Consider the following 22,606-nt stretch of genomic DNA (forward strand, 5'->3'; position numbering starts at 1 on the left):
GATGTTAGAACATGTTGGAAATTGATGACGTCGCTTTGAATGCTGCATACTGAACACAAAAGAAGTCCGGAGTTCAAATAAGTTTAAAAAACATTGAAGTGGCCGTGTAACAGATGAGTTCTCGTCCGAAACCCTGATACTCCGAAAGAGTTTGTCCAGTTTGTACACGAAGTGCGTCCAGTTTTTGCCGTGACCCTCTCTACTCTTTCATGCATGCTATGCGGGTGAAATGATGATACCATGCCAAGTTTCAACATTTTCACAGTTCACTTTGCAGTGATTTTCAATTTCATGGTCATTTAGCTCTCTAAACAATTAGGTAAATGATTGAAAAACAGCAAATGATGACAGAATATGTTGGAAATTGATGACGTCGCTTTGAATGCTGCATACTGAACACAAAAGAAGTCCAGAGTTCAAATAAGTTTCAAAAACATTGAAGTGCCCGTGTAACAGATGAGTTCTCGTCCGAAACCCTGATACTCCGAAAGAGATTGTCCAGCTTGTACAGGAAGTGTGTCTAGTTTTTGCCGTGGCCCTCTCTACTATTTCGCACATACTATGCGGGTGAAATGATGATACCATGCCAAGTTTCAACATTTTCACAGTTCATTTTGTAGTGATTTTCAATTTCAGGGTCATTTAGCTCTCTAAACAATTAGGTAAGTGACTGAAAACAGCAAATGATGTCAAAACATGTTGGAAATTGATGACGTTGTTTTGAATGCTGCATACTGAACACACATGAAGTCCGGAGTTCAAATAAGTTTAAAAACATTGAAGTGCCCGTGTAACAGATGAGTTCTCGTCCGAAACCCTAATACTCCGGAAGAGATTGTCCAGTTTGTACACGAAGTGCGTCCAGTTTTTGCCGTGACCCTTTCTACTCTGTCGCACATGTTATGCGGGTGAAATGATTATACCATGCCAAGTTTCAACATTTTCACAATTCATTTTGTGGTGATTTTCAATTTCACGGTCATTTAGCTCTCTAAACAATTAGGTAAATGACTGAAAAACAGCAAATGATGTCATAACATGTTGGAAATTGATGACGTCGCTTTGAATGTTGCATAATGAACGCAAAATAAGTCCGGAGTTCAAATAAGTTTAAAAAACATTGAAGTGCCCGTGTAACAGATGAGTTCTCGTCCGAAACCCTGATACTCCGAAAGAGATTGTCCAGTTTGTACACGAAGTGCGTCCAGTTTTTGCCGTGACCCTCTCTATTCTTTCGCACATGCTATGCGGGTGAGATGATGATACCATGCCAAATTTCAACATTTTCACAGTTCATTTTGTAGTGATTTTCAATTTCACGGTCATTTAGCTCTCTAAACAATTAGGTAAATGACTGAAAAACAGCAAATGATGTCATAACATGTTGGAAATTGATGACGTCGCTTTGAATGCTGCATAATGAACGCAAAAGAAGTCCAGAGTTCAAATAAGTTTAAAAAACATTGAAGTGCCCGTGTAACAGATGAGTTCTCGTCCGAAACCCTGATACTCCGAAAGAGATTGTCCAGTTTGTACACGAAGTGCGTCCAGTTTTTGCCGTGACCCTCTCTATTCTTTCGCACATGCTATGCGGGTGAGATGATGATACCATGCCAAATTTCAACATTTTCATAGTTCATTTTGTAGTGATTTTCAATTTCACGGTCATTTAGCTCTCTAAACAATTAGGTAAATGACTGAAAAATAGCAAATGATGTCAGAACATGTTGGAAATTGATGACGTCGCTTTGAAAGCTGCATACTGAACACACAAGAAGTCCGGAGTTCAAATAAGTTATTAAAAATAAAAAAGAGGTGCAATGCTGGTTAATTTGCTTCAAGCCTTTCGGAATAGTGTAGACTGCATTGCACATAGCTCAGTGCAATCTATGCTATTCCGAAAGGCTTGAAGCTAATCAACGTGCAGGTGAACATTGCGCCTCTTCGTCATTGTCTCTGCACTCACGGCTTATAAACTGCTCATACTGCCCCTCCCTTGGCGAGGTGGGACTAAAAATCTGAAGGAAATATGCCCTAGAGGCAATAATAAAGTTATTATTTATTTCCTTATATCATGATAAATGTTTATTATTCATGCTAGAATTGTATTATCCGGAAACATAATACTTGTGTGAATACATAGACAACCTAAACGTCACTAGTGTGCCTCTACTTGACTAGCTCGTTAATCGATGCTGGTTATGTTTCCTAACCATAGACATGTGTTGTCATTTGATTAACGGGATCACATCATTAGGAGAATGATGTGATTGAAATGACCCATTCCATTAGCTTAGCACCCGATCGTTTAGTATGTTGCTATAGCTTTCTTCATGACTTATACATGTTCCTATGACTATGAGATTATGCAACTCCCGTTTGCCGGAGGAACACTTTGTGTGCTACCAAACGTCACAACGTAACTGGGTGATTATAAAGGAGCTCTACAGGTGTCTCCAAAGCTACATGTTGGGTTGGCGTATTTTGAGATTAGGATTTGTCACTCCGATTGTCGGAGAGGTATCTCTGGGCCCTCTCGGTAATGCACATCACATAAGCCTTGCAAGCATTGCAACTAATGAGTTAGTTGCGAGATGATGTATTACGAAACGAGTAAAGAGACTTGCCGGTAACGAGATTGAACTAGGTATTGAGATACCGACGATCGAATCTCGGGCAAGTAACATACCGATGACAAAGGGAACAATGTATGTTGTTATGCGGTCTGACCGATAAAAGATCTTCGTAGAATATGTAGGAGCCAATATGAGCATCCAGGTTCCGCTATTGGTTATTGACCGGAGATGTGTCTCGGTCATGTCTACATTGTTCTCGAACCCGTAGGGTCTGCACGCTTAACGTTACGATGACTTTTTCATTATGAGTTTATATATTTTGATGTACCGAAGTTTGTTCGGAGTCCCCGATATGATCACGGACATGACGAGGAGTCTCGAAATGGTCGAGACATAAAGATTGATATATTGGATGCCTATGTTTGGACATCGGAAGTGTTCCGGGTGAAATCGGCATTTTACTAGAGTACCGGGAGGTTACCGGAACCCCCCGGTAACCTAATGGGCCTTAATGGGCCTAGTGGAGGAAGAGGAGAGGAGGCCTAGGGGCTGCCGCGCGCCCCTTACCCCCAAGTCCAAATTGGACAAGGAGGGGGGCGGCGCCCCCCCCCCCTTCCTTTCTTCCCTCTCCTCCTTCCCCCAAGTCCTAATCCAACTAGGGAAAGGGGGGAGTCCTACTCCCGGTAGGAGTAGGACTCCTCCGGCGCGCCTCCTCCTAGGGCCGGCCGCACCCCCCCCCCCTTGCTCCTTTATATACGGGGGCAGGGGGGCACCTCTAGACACACAAGTTGATCTTCAAGATCGTTCTCTTAGCCGTGTGCGGTGCCCCCCTCCACCATAGTCCTCGATAATATTGTAGTAGTGCTTAGGCGAAGCCCTGCGACAGTAGAACATCAAGATCGTCACCACGCCGTCGTGCTGACGGAACTCTTCCCCGACACTTTGCTGGATCGGAGTCCGGGGATCGTCATCGAGCTGAACGTGTGCTAGAACTCGGAGGTGCCGTAGTTTCGGTGCTTGATCGGTCGGGCCGTGAAGACGTACGACTACATCAACCACGTTGTCATAACGCTTCCGCTGTCGGTCTACGAGGGTACGTAGATTACACTCTCCCCTCTCGTTGCTATGCATCACCATGATCTTGTGTGTGCGTAGGAATTTTTTTGAAATTACTACGTTCCCCAACAAAATCAGCTTACTAAGAAACTCTAGTACCGGTTCATGCCATGAACCGGTACTAAAGGTCTTCGTGGGGGCCCCAGCCTGACCACAGTCGCACTGGCCTCATTAGTACCGGTTCGTGGCATGAACCGGTACTAAAGGTTGCACACAAACCGGTACTAATGATGTCCGCCCGCCTAGCCGTTGGAACCGGCACTAATGGTCACATTAGTGCCGGCTCAAACTCAAACCGGCACTAATGTGCATCACATTTGACCCTTTTTCTACTACTGAGCCAACTCGTCGCCGGTGCGCTGTCGTCCTCTTTGGCCACGGTGCTCTGTCGAATCTCCTCCTTCCCCACCGCCGCCGCCGCCGTATCAGACACATCGTGAGAAAATGATGCATCGCCCATCACTGACTTTTTTTCAGAGCAGCCCACCACGGACTAACCACAGGCCACCTGTAACGCCCATGATGCGGCTATATCTACCACGTGTCGAAGCACGACTTAGAGGCATAACCGCATTGTAAGCAATGTCGCAAGTGAGGTAATCTTCACACCACCCATGTAACACATAAGGGAAAGAGATACATAGTTGGCTTACAATCGCCACTTCACACAAAACATGAATATAACATTACATCATCCAGATACAAACAAGGTCCGACTACGGAACCAAAATAAAAGAAGACTACCCCAAATCCTACACAGATCCCCGATCGTCCCAACTGGGCTCCACTATTGATCAACTGGAAACGGAAACAACACAATGGACAAGATCTTCATCATCCTCCTCCTGAGCTCAGTTGCGTCACCTGCACGGTATCATCGGCACCTGCAAACTGGTTTTGGAAGTATCTGTGAGTCACGGGGACTCAGCAATCTCACACCATCGCGATCAAGACTATTTAAGCTTATAGACAAGGTAAAGGTATGAGGTGGAGCTGCAGCAAGCGACTAGCATATATGGTGGCTAACATACGCAAATGAAAGCGAGAAGAGAAGGCAAAGGCACGGTCGAGCAACTATGATCAAGAAGTGATCCTAGTACAACCTACGTCAAGCATAACTCCAACACCGTGTTCACTTCCCGGACTCCACCGGAAAGAGACCATCACGGTTACACACGCGGTTGATGCATTTTAATTAAGTTAAGTTTCGAGAATTCTACAACCGGACATTAACAAATTCCCATCTGCCCATAACCGCGGGCACGGCTTTCGAAAGTTCAAATCCCTGCAGTGGTGTCCCAACTTAGCCAATCACAAGCTCTCACGGTCAACAAAGGATATTCCTTCTCCCAGGAAGACCCGATCAGACTCAGAATCCCAGTTACAAGACATCTCAACAATGGTAAAACTAAACCAGCAAAGCTGCCCGATGCGCCGACATCCCGATAGGAGCTGCACATATCTCGTTCTCAGGGCAACACCGGATAGGTCAAGCTACGAGTAAAACCAGCCCTCGAGTTCCCCCGAGGTGGCCCCGCAGGCTGCCCAATTCGGACCAACACTTAGACAAGCACTGGCCCGGAGGGGTTAAAATAAAGATGACCCTCGGGATGCACGACTCCCAAGGGAAAAAGGCTAGGTGGCGAATGTAAAACCAAGGTCGGGCCTTGCTGGAGGAGTTTTATTCAAAGCGAACTGTCACGGGGTTCCCATTATAACCCAACCGTGTAAGCAACGCAAAATCCGGGAACATAACACTGATATGACAGAAACTAGGGCGGCAAGAGTGGAACAAAGCACCAGGCATAAGGTCGAGCCTTCCACCCTTTACCAAGCATATAGATGCATTAAGGTAGACCAGATAATATTGTGATATCCCAACAATAGAACATGTTCCAACAAGGAACGATCTCCAATCTTCACCTACAACTAACAACGCTATAAGAGGGACTGAGAAACATGGTAACATAGCCAAACAACGGTTTGCTAGGACAAGGTGGGTTAGAGGCTTGGCTTAACAATATGGGAGGCATGATAAGCAAGTGGTAGGTATCGCAGCATAGGCATAGCAAAAGAGCGAGCAACTAGCAAGCAAAGATAAAAGTGATTTCGAGGGTATGGTCATCTTGCCTGCAAAGTTCTCCGAGAAGACGAAAACTTGATCCTCGTAAACGTACTCAACGGGCTCCTCGAACACGAACTCATCTCCCGGCTCTACCCAAGAAAGAACAACAAGCAAAGGGAGACACAATCAACCACATGCAATGCTCAAGCAACATGATGCAAAACATGGCATGATATGCGGGATGCGATATGTGATGCATATGCAAGATTTGAAAAGGAATGATTGAACCTGGCCTCAACATGGAAATCCAAGAGTGCCACTGGAAATAGTAGTTGATTTTGGTCGAAATCGATATAAAGTTCACCGGAATCGGATGCACGGTTTGGAAATGACAAGCGAAACAAATATGGCACCGGGCTGCGATTAATAGCACGAGACCATCTAAATGCATCAAGAACAACATGCTACAACACTCCAACATAGCAACAAAATACATGGCAGGGATCCACTCATGATGCTTGACAAAAGATGAACACTGAGCTACGGCTAAATCACTCAATAACAGGTTCAAACAAGCATGGCAAAAGTGCAAATGATAACAGGTTACAGACTTGGTGAAAATAACAAGTCAGGAATTTAACATCAGGAAGCAATGTTTAGAGCATGTTAAATACATGCTACAGGAACATATCATGGCAAAGCAAGGCATGACATGAAGCTACTCAAAGCATACAACAAAAGTCCCTTAGTGACCATGAGCCAAAAGGGATCAGAAAATACAATTACAAGCATGTGAACATAGCAAATATCGTTAACAGATTCAGACTTAGTAGAAAACTGGAACATGGCAAAACAGATATCAAGTAGGCATGTTTACGAGCTCGATGCACTCACTACGAGGCATTGCATGATAAACTAAGCATACACCCAGCAAGTAGACATGGCATAGAAGCTAGACATGGCAAGAACAACATCATAGCATGCACGGGTCAACTACAACAAGCTCAGCAAAATTGCTAAACATGTTAACAATCTGCCAGGAACATTTTATAGCAAAAGTAGAGCTCAATTGACTCAAGCTAGGGTGCTCCTTAAATGCAAACAAAGACATGGATGGATAGAGCGCCACAATATCTACAAAACATCCTTACTGAACATGCTCAAAAGAGGCATGAATCACTAGGAAACAACATGAACATATGGCATAAAAATAATGACACGGCAGATATCACAAAAATACATGGCATACTTCGCATGCTTGTGCTAGTCACCATAGAGATCACAAAAAAACATGGCATACACCCCTGTAAAGATGGCATGGCATACTTCAAAACACATGTAGAGCTCAGGATCATAGCATGCACACATTAATCATGGCAAAAATGACAAAAGTGCATTTGCTGAAACAGATCTGAAACTATCATCACATAGCCCTCTTCCAACAGCATTTCGGGCATCAAGATGAGCTCAAATGAAAATGATGCAATGGGATGAAATGGAGTACTCGTCGAGACGAACATTTTGATATGCTACACGCACGAATCGGAACCACGATGATGAAGTTATGGCATGTGAAAGTATGCAAAAAGTTAGGGTTTCGGGGACAAACAGTCAACCGGATCTGGATCTGAGATTTGCACGCAGCACGAGGTTGAACTTGAGCTTGCCGGAAACGTCGGGGATCGCTGGAGTAGGGCTCCCGGAGTCGAAGGAGAGGCGGGGAGGTCCGGAACCGGGCCGGAGGAGGACATGGGTGACGTCCGCGGTGATCGGGTGCGACGAGGTCGGCTCGGGCAGCGCGGGCTTGAGGAGACTCACCGCGGCGGAGCTCGCCGGCAACGAGAAGTGCGGCAGCCAGGCGGTTGGCGGCGGGGTGCGGCGAAGAGGACGGCAGGCGGCGGCGTGGGGCGCTCCCGGGCGGCGCGATTGGCTCGGGGGCCCGGTTCGGGCCGAACGGGCCTCGGCGGCGGCAGGCAGCAGGCGCCACATGGCGGGACGCCACTGGTGCGGGGCGGCAGCGTGGTGCAAGTCGGACACGTCCAGCGCCGGCGGACGTTGTCCGGCGTGCGGAGGAAGAAGGGGGCTAGGGTTTCGGGGGAAGAGATCCAAAAATTTCGGGGAGGGCCTATTTATAGAGGTATATGGAGCTAGGAAGCTCCAAATGAGGTGCGGTTTGCGGCAACGTGATCGTGATCGAACGACCTAGGTGATGGAGGAGGTTTAGATGGGTTTAGGACCACTTTGGAGGGGTGTTGGGCTGCAACACACACGAGGCCACTTTGGTCCCTCGGTTAACCGTTGGAGTATCAAACAAAGTCCAAATGGCACGAAACTTGACAGGCGGTCTACCGGTAGTAAACCAAGGCCGCATGACAAGTCTCGGTCCAAACCAAAAACGTTTAACACCCGCACACGAAAAGATATAGAAAGGAACACCGGGTGACATAGGACCACCGGATTGCAAAACGGACAACGGGGAAAATGGTCAGATGCATAAGATGAACATGTATGCAAATGAAATGCACCTGATGACATGGTATGAGATGCATGACACGCAAGCACATGACAAGGAAACACAGCGAATAATTGGAAGACACCTGGCACAACGGTCTCGGGGCGTCACAACACTCCACCACTACGAGAGGATCTCGTCCCGAGATCTAGAATGGCACCGGAGGGAAAAATGGAAGAGAAAGAGAAGAGGTAAAACTAAGTTGCTTCTTTGACAAACGAGTGAAACCAAAGAACCTTGAGAGGTTGAACAACTTGAAAGAAAGAAAACAATGAAGATGAATAATGTTGAAAGCACTCTGGTTAAATGGATAAGCATGAAAAGAACATGATCTTTGACAAAACGAGATGATGGGTTGAAAAGAGCAACATCACAATGCCTCCTGAACAAAAGAATAGAAGATAGATAATTGAAATAGGAGAATGGAGAAGAAAATGCCAACTTCTGCCACAAAAGAGCTTTAAAAGGCATTTTTAGGAGAAGGGTCAAACGGAGTTGTTGGAAAAAAACCACCAACGAAAAGGATAAGCTTGATATGGACTTATAGAACACATCTAAAATTGTGAGGTGACAACTTGCCATACACGGAAAAGATTTGATTGGTAAGAACAAGGAGACGAGAAACTTATTCACCGGAAGGATAAAAGAAGAACTTGAGTCATTTATAAGCACCATAATAGCAACAATCCTTAGGGAAGGCTTTAGGTGAAAATATTACCCAATATAACTCAAATGACGAGATTGGTGGATTTGAAATATCTCATTCTTGATAACTTGTTAATCACGGAGCATGACGGGAAATTATCATGAATGGCATAACACCACCTCAAATATAAGATAGGACGAATTGGACTTCCTTATGCAATATGAAGAATGCTTGAGCTCCTCTGAAAAGAATCTCGATGAACACTTCGAAAAGGAATTAATCCTTGATGAACCATCATGTAGAACCTTCATGAAGAACTCCGGTAAACAAAAGGAATGATAAATCGAAATGAAAGAGAAGTTGAAAACACGAGGTGAAACCTTGCAGTGATTAGATGAAGCTTTGCGACGAGATAAAGTGAAGACTTGGAACTCCGTAAAAAAAGATAAAGCATCTCGAGAGCACCAGTATGATTTAGAGAATCCTTGATTTAAGCACCAGTATGATTTAGAGTATGAGAGCTGAAAGCTGGAATGAATAAATCTTAGATGATGGGCTCCGAATAATCAAACTGAATAGAATCTTGAATTGCTCCGGATAGGTGAAAAGAATTCTGACAATCGAAAACAATTATGAGAGGATGGGCTCGAACTAGGATCACGAATCTCTGAGAGAGCAGATAAGATATGGAGGTAAAACTCTTCTTTGATCTTCAAAAGCAGAGAATGACGATGAGAAGCACCACCAAGAATTATTTAGACACTCCGGGAGAATCAAAAGCGAAGAGGTTGAGCCGAACGATGAAAAGAATTTGACCAATCTTGGAGAAATACTTATGACTGATGATAATTCATTCTTATGTCAAACTTGGAAAAGAAATTGAGAATAACTTTGGTAAAATTAGAAGAGTTTGGTAAGATCCTGGAAAAGGACCTATGGGTTAGGGACCACTCAAGAGAAAACACCGTATAACAACTTAAGATAGATTTGCGCCGGTTGAATTAAATGTCTTGAAAGAGATAACATCCTCAAAATAGCTTGAACGGATTAAGAGTGGAAACATGAATCTTCCGAGATATCTTGAGCACTCCGGAATAGTTGAATAGCGAGAAATGAATGAATATGAGGAGCACCGGCATGAGAAGGTATTTGAAACAAGGAAAGGGGATATGATCAACACCAAAAGCTTGATTTGGATCCACCGGAGAAGAAAAGAAAGGAGAATGATGAACGAGTAGAGCATCTTCTAGAGAACCACCGGGTAAGAATATGAAAGAATGGAGAGACTTCCACCAATAAAATGGATAGTGATAAAGAACTGTGAGTCCTTGAAGAAAAAGGGAGTGGGTGGGTGGGAAAACAAAGGCAACTTGGGGACAGATGAAATGAACAATCATTGAGAAGACTTGAGTTGATCTTGCGGATGTTGAAATGATCGGATCCACTTGAAGAGAAATCAGCAACAATAAGTAAGCTACTTCGCATGCTTATGCTAGTCACCATAGAGATCACAAAAATACGTGGCATACACCCCTGTAAATATGGCATGGCATACTTCAAAACACATGTAGAGCTCAGGATCATAGCATGCACACATTAATCATGGCAAAAATGACAAAAGTGCATTTGCTGAAACAGATCTGAAACTATCATCACATAGCCCTCTTCCAACAGCATTTCGGGCATCAAGATGAGCTCAAATGAAAATGATGCAATGGGATGAAATGGAGTACTCGTCGAGACGAACATTTTGATATGCTACACGCACGAATCGGAGCCACGATGATGAAGTTATGGCATGTGAAAGTATGCAAAAAGTTAGGGTTTCGGGGAGAAAACGTCAACCGGATCTAGATCTGAGATTTGCACGCAGCACGAGGTTGAACTTGAGCTCGCCGGAAACGTCGGGGATCGCCGGAGTAGGGCTCCCGGAGTCGAAGGAGAGGCGGTGAGGTCCGGAACCGGGCCGGAGGAGGACAGGGGCGACGTCCGCGGTGATCGGGCGCGACGAGGTCGGCTCAGGCGGCGCGGGCTTGAGGAGACTCGCCGCGGCGGAGCGCGCCGGCGACGCGAAGTGCAGCGGCCGGGCGGTTGGCGGCGGGGTGCGGCGAAGAGGACGGCAGGCGGCGGCGTGGGGCGCTCCCGGGCGGCGCGATGGGCTCGGGGGCCCGGTTCGGGCCGAACGGGCCTCGGCGGCGGCGGGCAGCAGGCGCCACATGGCGGGACGCCACTGGTGCGGGGCGGTGCAAGTCGGACACGTCCGGCGCCGGCGAACGTTGTCCGGCGCGCGGAGGAAGAAGGGGGCTAGGGTTTCGGGGGAAGAGATCTGAAAATTTCGGGGAGGGCCTATTTATAGAGGTATATGGAGCTAGGAAGCTCCAAATGAGGTGCGGTTTGCGGCCACGTGATCGTGATCAAACGACCTAGGTGATGGAGGAGGTTTAGATAGGTTTAGGGCCACTTTGGAGGGGTGTTGGGCTGCAACACACACGAGGCCATTTTGGTCCCTCGGTTAACCGTTGGAGTATCAAACAAAGTCCAAATGGCACGAAACTTGACAGGCGGTCTACCGGTAGTAAACCAAGGCCGCATGACAAGTCTCGGTCCAAACCAAAAACGTTTAACACCCGCACATGAAAAGATATAGAAAGGAACACCGGGTGACATAGGAGCGCCGGATTGCAAAACGGATAACGGGGAAAATGCTCGGATGCATGAGACGAACATGTATGCAAATGAAATGCACCTGATGACATGGTATGAGATGCATGACACGCAGGCACATGACAAGGCAACACAGCGAATAATTGGAAGACACTTGGCACAACGGTCTCGGGGCGTCACAACACTCCACCACTACGAGAGGATCTCATCCCGAGATCTAGAATGGCACCGGAGGGGAAAATGGAAGAGAAAGAGAAGAGGTAAAACTAAGTTGCTTCTTTGACAAATGAGTGAAACAAAAGAACCTTGAGAGGTTGAACAACTTGAAAGAAAGAAAACAACGAAGATGAATAAAGTTGAAAGCACTCTGGTTAAATGGATAAGCATGAAAAGAACATGATCTTTGACAAAACGAGATGATGGGTTGAAAAGAGCAACATCACAATGCCTCCTGAACAAAAGAATAGAAGATAGATAATTGAAATAGGAGAATGGAGAAGAAAATGCCAACTTCTGCCACAAAAGAGCTTTAAAAGGCATTTTTAGGAGAAGGGTCGAACGGAGTTGTTGGAAAAAAACCACCAACGAAAAGGATAAGCTTGATATGGACTTATAGAAGACATCTAAAATTGTGAGGTGACAACTTGCCATACACGGAAAAGATTTGATTGGTAAGAACAAGGAGACGAGAAACTTATTCACCGGAAGGATAAAAGAAGAACTTGAGTCATTTATAAGCACCATAATAGCAACAATCCTTAGGGAAGGCTTTAGGTGAAAATATTGCCCAAGATAACTCAAATGACGAGATTGGTGGATTTGAAATATCTCATTCTTGATAACTTGTTAAACACGGAGCATGACGGAAAAGTATCATGAATGGCATAACACCACCTCAAATATAAGATAGGACGAATTGGACTTCGTTATGCAATATGAAGATTGCTTGAGCTCCTCTGAAAATAATCTCGATGAACACTTCGAAAAAAATTAATCCTTGATGAACCATCATGTAGAACCTTCATGAAGAACTCCGGTAAACAAAAGGAATGATAAATCGAAATGAAAGAGAAGTTGAAAACACAAGGTGAAACCTTGCAATGATTAGATGAAGCTTTGCGACGAGATAAAGTGAAGACTTGGAACTCCGGAAAAAAAAGATAAAGCATCTCGAACTGAGAATGTGATATGATGAACCACTCCATAAAAAACAAATTGAATAAACTCGATGAAACAAGAATAAGAATTACATTATGCTTATCCTTCACCAATTCAAATTGATGACAAGAAATGGAATTGGCATACTACTTATTCTCGTAGAAATGATTTAAGATAGATATAGTGCAAACTTGAGAAGGTGTTCAACGAATCACCGGTCGGGTTGAAACAACGAATAAATTGATATGATAACAAGGTAAGAGAAAATCTTGAACGAACCACCGTAAGAATTGAAAAATAACACCAGGAAGGATTAGCAAATAAACGAAGATGCTTGAGAGAATTTAGATCCATGAGAACGAAGAGGTTACGAGCTGATTAGAGAATCCTTGATTTAAGCACCAGTATGATTTAGAGTATGAGAGCTGAAAGCTGGAATGAATAAATCTTAGATGATGGGCTCCGGATAATCAAACTGAACAGAATCTTGAATTGCTCCGGATAGGTGAAAAGAATTCTAACAATCGAAAACAATTATGAGAGGATGGGCTCGAACTAGAATCATGAATCTCTGAGAGAACGGATAAGATATGGAGGTAAAACTCTTCTTCGATCTTCAAAAGCAGAGAATGACGATGAGAAGCACCACCAAGAATTATTTAGACACTCCGGGAGAATCAAAAGCGAAGAGGTTGAGCCGAACGATGAAAAGAATTTGACCGATCTTGGAGAAATACTTATGACTGATGATAATTCATTCTTATGTCAAACTTGGAAAAGAATTTGAGAATAACTCTGGTAAAATTAGAAGAGTTTGGTAAGATCCTGGAAAAGGACCTTTGGGTTAGGGCCCACTCAAGAGAAAACACCGTATAACAACTTAAGATAGATTTGCGCCGGTTGAATTAAATGTCTTGAAAGAGATAACATCCTCAAAATAGCTTGAAGGGATTAAGAGTGGAAACATGAATCTTCCGAGATATCTTGAGCACTCCGGAATAGTTGAATAGCGAGAAATGAATGAATATGAGGAGCACCGGCATGAGAAGGTATTTGAAACGAGGAAAAGGGATATGATCAACACCAAAAGCTTGATTTGGATCCACCGGAGAAGAAAAGAAAGGAGAATGATGAACGAGTAGAGCATCTTCAAGAGAACCACCGGGTAAGAACATGAAAGAATGGAGAGACTTCCACCAATAAAATGGATAGTGATAAAGAACTGTGAGTCCTTGAAGAAAAAGGGAGTGGGTGGGTGGGAAAACAAAGGAAACTTGGGGACAGATGAAACGAACAATCATTGAGAAGACTTGAGTTGATCTTGCGGATGTTGAAATGATCGGATCCACTTGAAGAGAAATCACACCAGTTGGAAAGAATTGACAAGACAATCTCGATGATCAAGAAGGATTAGTATTCACATAGGAACATGAGAACACCATTTGGGGAAGGTATGGAATCAGCACTTGACATTGAAGCAACTCGAATACCACAACTCAAAACAAAACAAAGGATTGGCTTGCAAAATAAGCCGGAACAAACATAAGCTAGAGATTTCGTCCGAAGTTTTCATGGTGGGGCCTACACGGGCTCGATCGTACAACACCATCATGTACAAGGAAGTGCACATGACATACGAAGCGTCCCCGAGTCAGCATAGCCAAGGACTCTTTAAGACACAACGAGACCACTGTAAAACCTATCGTGGATAGGCGGACCACTAGATGTCGAACCCCAATTTCATATCATGCATCTGTCGGAAAGATATCCTAGGAGCTACTTGAATTCCCACTTATAAACTCCCGAAATTTTCCAGTTATGCAATCAGGTGTTGGGGATACAGGGGAAGCATAATATCTCACCCAAAACTAACAAATCCTACATCTAGCTGTATCCATCCTTCAACACATAACCAAGAAACCTTCGGAAATCATTTACCTCAACCTTCGAAAAGCATCCGTTATACGAGTTATGGCAATGCTCCCGAACTCCCGCCCCGGTACTGGGTGGCGTCAAGGTTATCTCACCAACAAGTGCATAAAAGAGATTTTCGATGTCGGCGAAACTCAGGTATTCCAGAATTGCAACGATAAAATTGTGACGACAACACCTCGGAGCTCAACTCCTCGGGACACTGCCACAACCCCTAAATGTCAGGAGGCACCAAGAACAATGTTCTCGTCACAATTCTATCGGACCGATTCCAAGATACCCGCGTGATCCTAATTTTTTTTAGTGAAATTTGAGAAGAGAAGAGTCAAAACTCTATGTCAGGATGCCTCACCAGAGCGACGAAGGGACTGAGGAGTGAAAAGAATCATACTCTCCAATATATATATATAAACCTAAATGACTCAAAACATTTTTCTAGACTCAACAACGCCAACGATTCGATCAAGCAGGGGGCTCCTAAGGTCGGGGAAGGCTCTGATACCAACTTGTAACGCCCACGGTGCGACTATATCTCACACGTGTCGAAGAACGACTTAGAGGCATAACCACATTTTAAGCAATGTCGCAAGTGAGGTAATCTTCACACCACCCATGTAATACATAAGGGAAAGAGATACATAGTTGGCTTACAATCGCTACTTCACACAAAACATGAATATAATATTACATCATCCAGATACAAAAAAGGTCTGACTACGGAACCAAAATAAAAGAAGACTACCCCAAATGCTACACAGATCCCCGATCGTCCCAACTGGGCTCCAGTACTGATCAACTGGAAACGGAAACAACACAATGGACAAGATCTTCATCGAGCTCCTCCTAAGCTCAGCTGCGTCACCTGCACGGTATCATCGGCACCTGCAAACTGGTTTTGGAAGTATCTATGAGTCACGGGGACTCAGCAATCTCACACCCTCGCGATCAAGACTATTTAAGCTTATAGACAAGGTAAAGGTATGAGGTGGAGCTGCAGCAAGCGACTAGCATATATGGTGGCTAACATACGCAAATGAGAGCGAGAAGAGAAGGCAAAGGCACAGTCGAGCAACTATGATCAAGAAGTGATCCTAGTACAACCTACGTCAAGCATAACTCCAACACCGTGTTCACTTCCCGGACTCCACCGGAAAGAGACCATCACGGTTACACACGCGGTTGATGCATTTTAATTAAGTTAAGTTTCGAGAATTCTACAACCGGACATTAACAAATTCCCATCTGCCCATAACCGCGAGCACGGCTTTCGAAAGTTCAAATCCCTGCAGTGGTGTCCCAACTTAGCCAATCACAAGCTCTCACGGTCAACAAAGGATATTCCTTCTCCCAGGAAGACCCGATCAGACTCAGAATCCCAGTTACAAGACATCTCGACAATGGTAAAACTAAACCAGCAAAGCCGCCCGATGCGCCAACATCCCGATAGGAGCTGCACATATCTCGTTCTCAGGGCAACACCAGATAGGTCAAGCTACGAGTAAAACCAGCCCTCGAGTTCCCCCGAGGTGGCCCCGCAGGCTGCCCGATTCGGACCAACACTTAGACAAGCACTGGCCCGGGGGGGTTAAAATAAAGATGACCCTCGGGATGCACGACTCCCAAGGGAAAAAGGCTAGGTGGCGAATGGTAAAACCAAGGTCGGGCCTTGCTGGAGGAGTTTTATTCAAAGCGAACTGTCAAGGGGTTCCCATTATAACCCAACCGTGTAAGCAACGCAAAATCCGGGAACATAACACTGATATGACAGAAACTAGGGCGGCAAGAGTGGAACAAAACACCATGCATAAGGTCGAGCCTTCCACCCTTTACCAAGTATATAGATGCATTAAGGTAGACAAGATAATATTGTGATATCCCAACAATAAAACATGTTCCAACAAGGAACGATCTCCAATCTTCACCTACAACTAACAACGCTATAAGAGGGACTGAGAAACATGGTAACATAGCCAAACAACGGTTTGCTAGGACAAGGTGGGTTAGAGGCTTGGCTTAACAATATGGGAGGCATGATAAGCAAGTGGTAGGTATCGTAGCATAGGCATAGCAAAAGAGCGAGCAACTAGCAAGCAAAGATAAAAGTGATTTCGAGGGTATGGTCATCTTGCCTGCAAAGTTCTCCGAGAAGACGAAAACTTGATCCTCGTAAACGTACTCAACGGGCTCCTCGAACACGAACTCATCTCCCGGCTCTACCTAAGCAAGAACAACGAGCAAAGGGAGACACAATCAACCATGTGCAATGCTCAAGCAACATGATGCAAAACATGACATGATATGCGGGATGCGATATGTGATGCATATGCAAGATTTGGAAATGAATGATTGAACCTGGCCTCAACTTGGAAATCCAAGAGTGCCACTGGAAATAGGAGTTGATTTCGGTCGAAATCGATATAAAGTTCACCGGAATCAGATGCACGGTTTGGAAATGACAAGCGAAACAAATATGGCACCGGCTGCGATTAACAGCACGAGACTAGCTAAATGCATCAAGAACAACATGCTACAGCACTCCAACATAGCGAAAAAATATATGGCAGGGATCCACTCATGATACTTGACAAAAAATGAACACTGAGCTACGGCTAAATCACTCAATAACAGGTTCAAACAAGCATGGAAAAAGTGCAAATGATAACAGGTTACGGACTTAGTGAAAATAACAAGTCAGGAATTTAACATCAGGAAGCAATGTTTAGAGCATGATAACTACATGCTACAGGAACATATCATGGCAAAGCAAGGCATGACATGAAGCTACTCAAAGCATACAACAAAAGTCCCTTAGTGACCATGAGCCAAAAGGGATCAGAAAATACAATTGCAAGCATGTGAACATAGCAAATATCGTTAACAGATTCAGACTTAGTAGAAAACTGGAACATGGCAAAACAGATGTCAAGTAGGCATGTTTACGAGCTCGATGCACTCACTACGAGGCATTGTATGATAAACTAAGCATACACCCAGCAAGTAGACATGGCATAGAAGCTAGACATAGCAAGAACAACATCATAGCAAGCATGGATCAATTACAACAAGCTCGGCAAAATTGCTAAACATGTTAACAATCTGCCAGGAACATTTTATAGCAAAAGTAGAGCTCTATTGACTCAAGCTAGGTTGCTCCATAAATACAAACAAAGACATGGATGGATAGAGCACCACAATATCTACAAAACACCCTTACTGATCATGCTCAAAAGAGGCACGGATCACTAGGAAAAACATGAACATATGACATAAAAATAATGACAGGGCAGAGACTTAGTGAAATTCCAAGTCCCTGAAATCAGCAACAATAAGTAAGCTACTTTGCATGCTTCTGCTAGTCACCACAGAGATCACAAAAATACATGGCATACACACCTGTAAAGATGGCATGGCATACTTCAAAACACATGTAGAGCTCAGGATCATAGCATGCACATATTAATCATGGCAAAAATGACAAAAGTGCATTTGCTGAAACAGGTCTAAAACTATCATCACATAGCCCTCTTCCAACAGCATTTCGGGCATCAATATGAGCTCAAATGAAAATGATGCAATGGGATGAAATGGAGTACTCGTCGAGACAAACATTTTGATATGCTACACGCACAAATCGGAGCCACGGTGATGAAGTTATGGCATGGCAAAGTATGCAAAAGTTAGGGTTTCGGGGAGAAAAAGTCAACCGGATCTGGATCTGAGATTTGCACGTAGCACGAGGTTGAACTTGAGCTCGCCGGAAACGTCGGGGATCGCCGGAGTAGGGCTCCCGGAGTCGAAGGAGAGGCGGAGAGGTCCAGAACCGGGCCGGAGGAGGACAGGGGCGACGTCGGCGGTGACCGGGCGCGACGAGGCCGGCTCGGGCGGCGCGGGCTTGAGGAGACTCGCTGCGGCGGAGCTCGCCGGCGACGAGAAGCGCGGCGGCTGGGCGGTTGGCGGCGGGGTGCGGCGAAGAGGACGACAGGCCGCGGAGTGGGACGCTCCCGGGCGGCGCGATGGGCTCGGGGGCCCGGTTCGGGCCGAACGGGCCTCGGCGGCGGCGGGCAGCAGGCGCCACGTGGCGGGACACCACTGGTGCGGGGCGGCGGCGCGGTGCAAGTCGGACACGTCCGGCGCCGGCGGACGTTGTCCGGCGCGCGGAGAAAGAAGGGGGCTAGGCTTTCGGGGGAAGAGATCCGAAAATTTCGGGGAGGGCCTATTTATAGAGGTAGAGGAAGCTCCAAATGAGGTGTGGTTTGCGGCCACACAATCGTGATCGAACGACCTAGGTGATGGAGGAGGTTTAGATGGGTTTAGGGCCACTTTGGAGGGGTTTTGGGCTGCAACACACACGAGGCCATTTCGGTCCTTCGGTTAACCGTTGGAGTATCAAACGAAGTCCAAATGGCACGAAACTTGACAGGCGGTCTACCAGTAGTAAACCAAGGCCGCATGAAAAGTATCGGTCCAAACCAAAAACGTTTAACACCCGCACACGAAAAGAGGTAGAAAGGAACACCGGGTGACATAGGAGCGCCGGATTGCAAAACGGACCACGGGGAAAATGCTCGGATGCATGAGACGAACATGTATGCAAATGAAATGCACCTGATGACATGGTATGAGATGCATGACACGCAAGCACATGCAAGGCAACACATCAAATAACTGGAAGGCACCTGGCACATCGGTCTCGGAGCGTCACACCACCATAGTTGGTCTGCGGAGTAGCGGCCCGGCTACCGTGGGCCGAGCGGATTGCGAGATTGATGCGTTGACAACTGGCTAGAAGTGATCAGAAGCACGACCAGGAGATCTAAGTCGTTTATTAGTGTGATCCGACGACTATGACATCAAATCGCTGTGAGAGGGTGTAGCTAGCCCCATTTTACTGTTTCTTAATTTTAGAATGTATAAGCGAAACATTATTAGGAGGTAACTCAGGTTGGTTCTTCATCAAGCAAACCCATTTGTGTTGTTGGGACTATAGAATCCACAATCTGAAGTCCACCATGCTCTCTTATGTTTGAATATCACCACGCCGCTCATGAGCGCCTCCTCCATCCGTCACCGGTCGATTGGCACAACGTCGATGGCGTCCGTCGGGTAGTGGAGCGCATGCATGCTCTTGCTCGCCACGTCGAAGGGATCGGCGCCCAGCTTGAAGATCATGGTGCTGCTGAAGCTCACGTTGAAGGAGCCGCCGAGAAGGAGACGGCCGGCTGGCGGTTGCCATTCTCCGCGAGGACGCTGAGGGAGAGTCGGATGTCCTGCAACCTGCCTAGTTGCCGGTCATTGGAAGAACTAGGTATTCTCATGGCCAAAAGTAGCCCATGTAATGTTGTTCTCTTTCTGCAATAAACCATTTTTGCCTCTTAAGAGCTTTGCGATATATTTGTTCCTGAATTTGCTCTCATGCATGCAGTGAAAGAATCGTGTGATCATCCTGCCAGAGCTGCAATTGTCAATAACATTATAGTATCTTGAAGCCTCTCGTGGCAGATTTGTAGTTGAGGTGGGTTTTAAGAAGAAGAAACCATTGAAAAAAAGCTAGTAGTATGAATGTATGGTCCATGCTCCATATAGTATTTCCTTCGTCCCAAAATTATTGTCTTACATTTGTCTAAATACGGATGTATCAAGTCACGTTTTAGTATTAGATACATCCGTATCTAGACAAATTTAAGACAAGAATTTTGGGATGGAGGGAGTATATGCTGATGGTATCTTGCTCAGCATAGCTTAGCTTTACTTGTTTCAACGATGTATATACATGGGTTGTGCATGCTTTTGGGTTAGAATAAATAAATTAAAATCTAATCAAAATCTAAGCATGAGCATTTGCATGCATGTGGCCATCACTGATCTTCCACCGCCCATCTCCTTCCTAAGGAGTAAGGAGAGGGCGTTTTGGTCAGAGCCTGACGAAGAAGACGGCGAGCTCCGGGCCGGTGCCGCCGCCCTGGGGCGTCACCATGTAGAGCGACTCCGAGTCCCACGACCCCACCAAGTGCTCGAAGCAGCCGCGCATGTACGCCACCTCGTCGTCCGGCGCCGACCCCGATGAGCCCCCACCTCCAGCTCCAGCTGCGACCGGGAGCACGCCGGCGCCCATGGACACCGCCCGCAGCGTCTCCATCACCGTCAGGTCGTAGTCCGTCGCCTCCCGCCGCACCGCGTACCCGGTCTTCCTCCCGTTGCAGAACATGGTCCAGGCCACCTCGTCCAGCAGCGGCGGCGCGCGCTTAGGCCCGTCGCCAGTGCCGCCGCGGCGGCGCTCGGTCTCCAGCACGATGCGCGCGCCGGCGGGATTGCCGAGCTCGCGGAGCAGCGCGTGCGTCTGGAGCGCCAGCTCCACCACCAGGCTGGGCAGGCTCCGGGGCGTCTCCTGGAGCGCCAGCGCGACGCGGCCCTTGCGGCGGCCGAAGAGCGTGCCCGTCACGCGCCGGCACGGCCGCCTCCCGCCGCCCGACGCGACGTGCCGCGACATCAGGTGGGAGTCGGCGGCGCCCGAGGAGGTCGACGCCGCGACCTCGCGCGCCGACCCCGCCGGCGTCCTCCCGCACCGGGGCGCCAGGATGGGGAGCGCGCGGCGAAGCTTCTGGAACAGCTGCGCCGGCCGGGAGGGGCTGCGTGCGGGCCGGTTCTTCCGCGACGGCGCCTCCAGCGTGTGGCCCGGGGCGCCGCGCGCCGGGGACTGGCCTGGCCGTCCACCATTACCGCCGTTCCCGTCATCGCTGGAGATGGAGGACGTCCGGGCGCTGGCGCTGGTGCTGGGCGGGGGCGTGGCGCCGGAGGAGGCCACGCTGCTTGTCCGGCTTGGCGGGCCGTCGACCTTATTAGGGCGGCTCGCGAAGCCCATCGGCTCGCGTGCGCGTGCGGTGGCCGGACGCCGGAGACTGAGAGGAATGGCAGCTAGATCCCTCGTGCAACGGGGAGGGAATTCGATGGCTGGCTGTTGTTATCTTGTGGTGCGAAATTAAGGAAGGCAAAGCGTGAGCTGGGATTCCATTCCATGCATGGATGGGAGGCCGTTTATGTTTTGGCGGTTAGGGTTGCTTTGCTGGGTCGTCGTCCAAGCTGCCCGCCATTTTTGGGCTTCGATCCGATCATATATCATACAAAAGTAATTTCATTGGAGAAAATTAAAAAAAAACATACATCAATTGCATAAAACCATGGACTAGGTTTGCATAAACCACCGCTCTACCGATTTGTGAAAAATAACACCTACTCTACTCATGCGTAATTTCGTTGCATGCATAAAACACTAATTAGTGGGTTCAAGAGCACCCAATCACACACTGTAGAACATACCTTTCACGAAAGAAAAAAGGTTTATGACAACAACGTGAAGTCCATTTATCAATGCCTAGCCCGCTCTCTCTTCTTCCTCTCGCCCATATGATTCCCATCGGCGGGGCTCGATGTGCTCGTCTTCGCCGCCGAGAGTGCAGCCGGCGACGAACTTCCACTGGCTGCATGCAGATTCCCACGGCCATGTAGGCCCAGTTCTTTTTAGCTTTTGATTCTCCAGAATCAGCTTTTGGAAAACTTTCCCCAGAATCAGCTTCTCCAAGAACCAGCCAGAATCGGCCGTCGAGTTCTTTTCTGAGATTGTGGTCTAAGATTATGGGATGAGTTGTATGCTGAAATGTCTATAATGTCCTTGAGCTGGAATTGGATGTTGAATTGCTAACACTTAGTTGTTTCGAACCATTTAACATCGAATATGAGCAAATAATGATGTTCTGAACATTACATTATGGTGCTAAACATTACAAGTTTGAAGCAAAGGATACAGGTTCAAAGCATTGACCATTCAGAGAACCAATAATTTGTAGTAGCATACTTGCACCATTCATCCATCCGTGTACAAATAAACTAACATCATGCATTAATCAATCAAGCAAATCATCTACATGCATCTATCCATCCGT

General features: G+C 46.5%; 1 protein-coding gene across 1 annotated transcript; it reads right to left on the minus strand.

The window, feature by feature from the left end:
* Positions 1-20,119: 20,119 nt before the first annotated feature.
* Positions 20,120-21,714, minus strand: LOC125553315 (protein MIZU-KUSSEI 1-like). Its single transcript, XM_048717125.2, has one exon. It carries the CDS (start codon positions 21,526-21,528, stop codon positions 20,581-20,583), a length of 948 nt encoding a protein of 315 aa, XP_048573082.1. The 5' UTR covers positions 21,529-21,714; the 3' UTR covers positions 20,120-20,580.
* Positions 21,715-22,606: the final 892 nt, after the last annotated feature.

The sequence above is a fragment of the Triticum urartu genome, chromosome 4A (genome assembly GCF_056163025.1).
Source record: "Triticum urartu cultivar PI428250 chromosome 4A, HENAU_Tu73, whole genome shotgun sequence".
Classification (NCBI taxonomy): domain Eukaryota; kingdom Viridiplantae; phylum Streptophyta; class Magnoliopsida; order Poales; family Poaceae; genus Triticum; species Triticum urartu.

Coding starts and splice junctions, on each gene's coding strand:
- LOC125553315 (XM_048717125.2), bottom strand. CDS start 21,528: ATGGGCTTCGCGAGCCGCCCTAATAAGGTCGACGGCCCGCCAAGCCGG.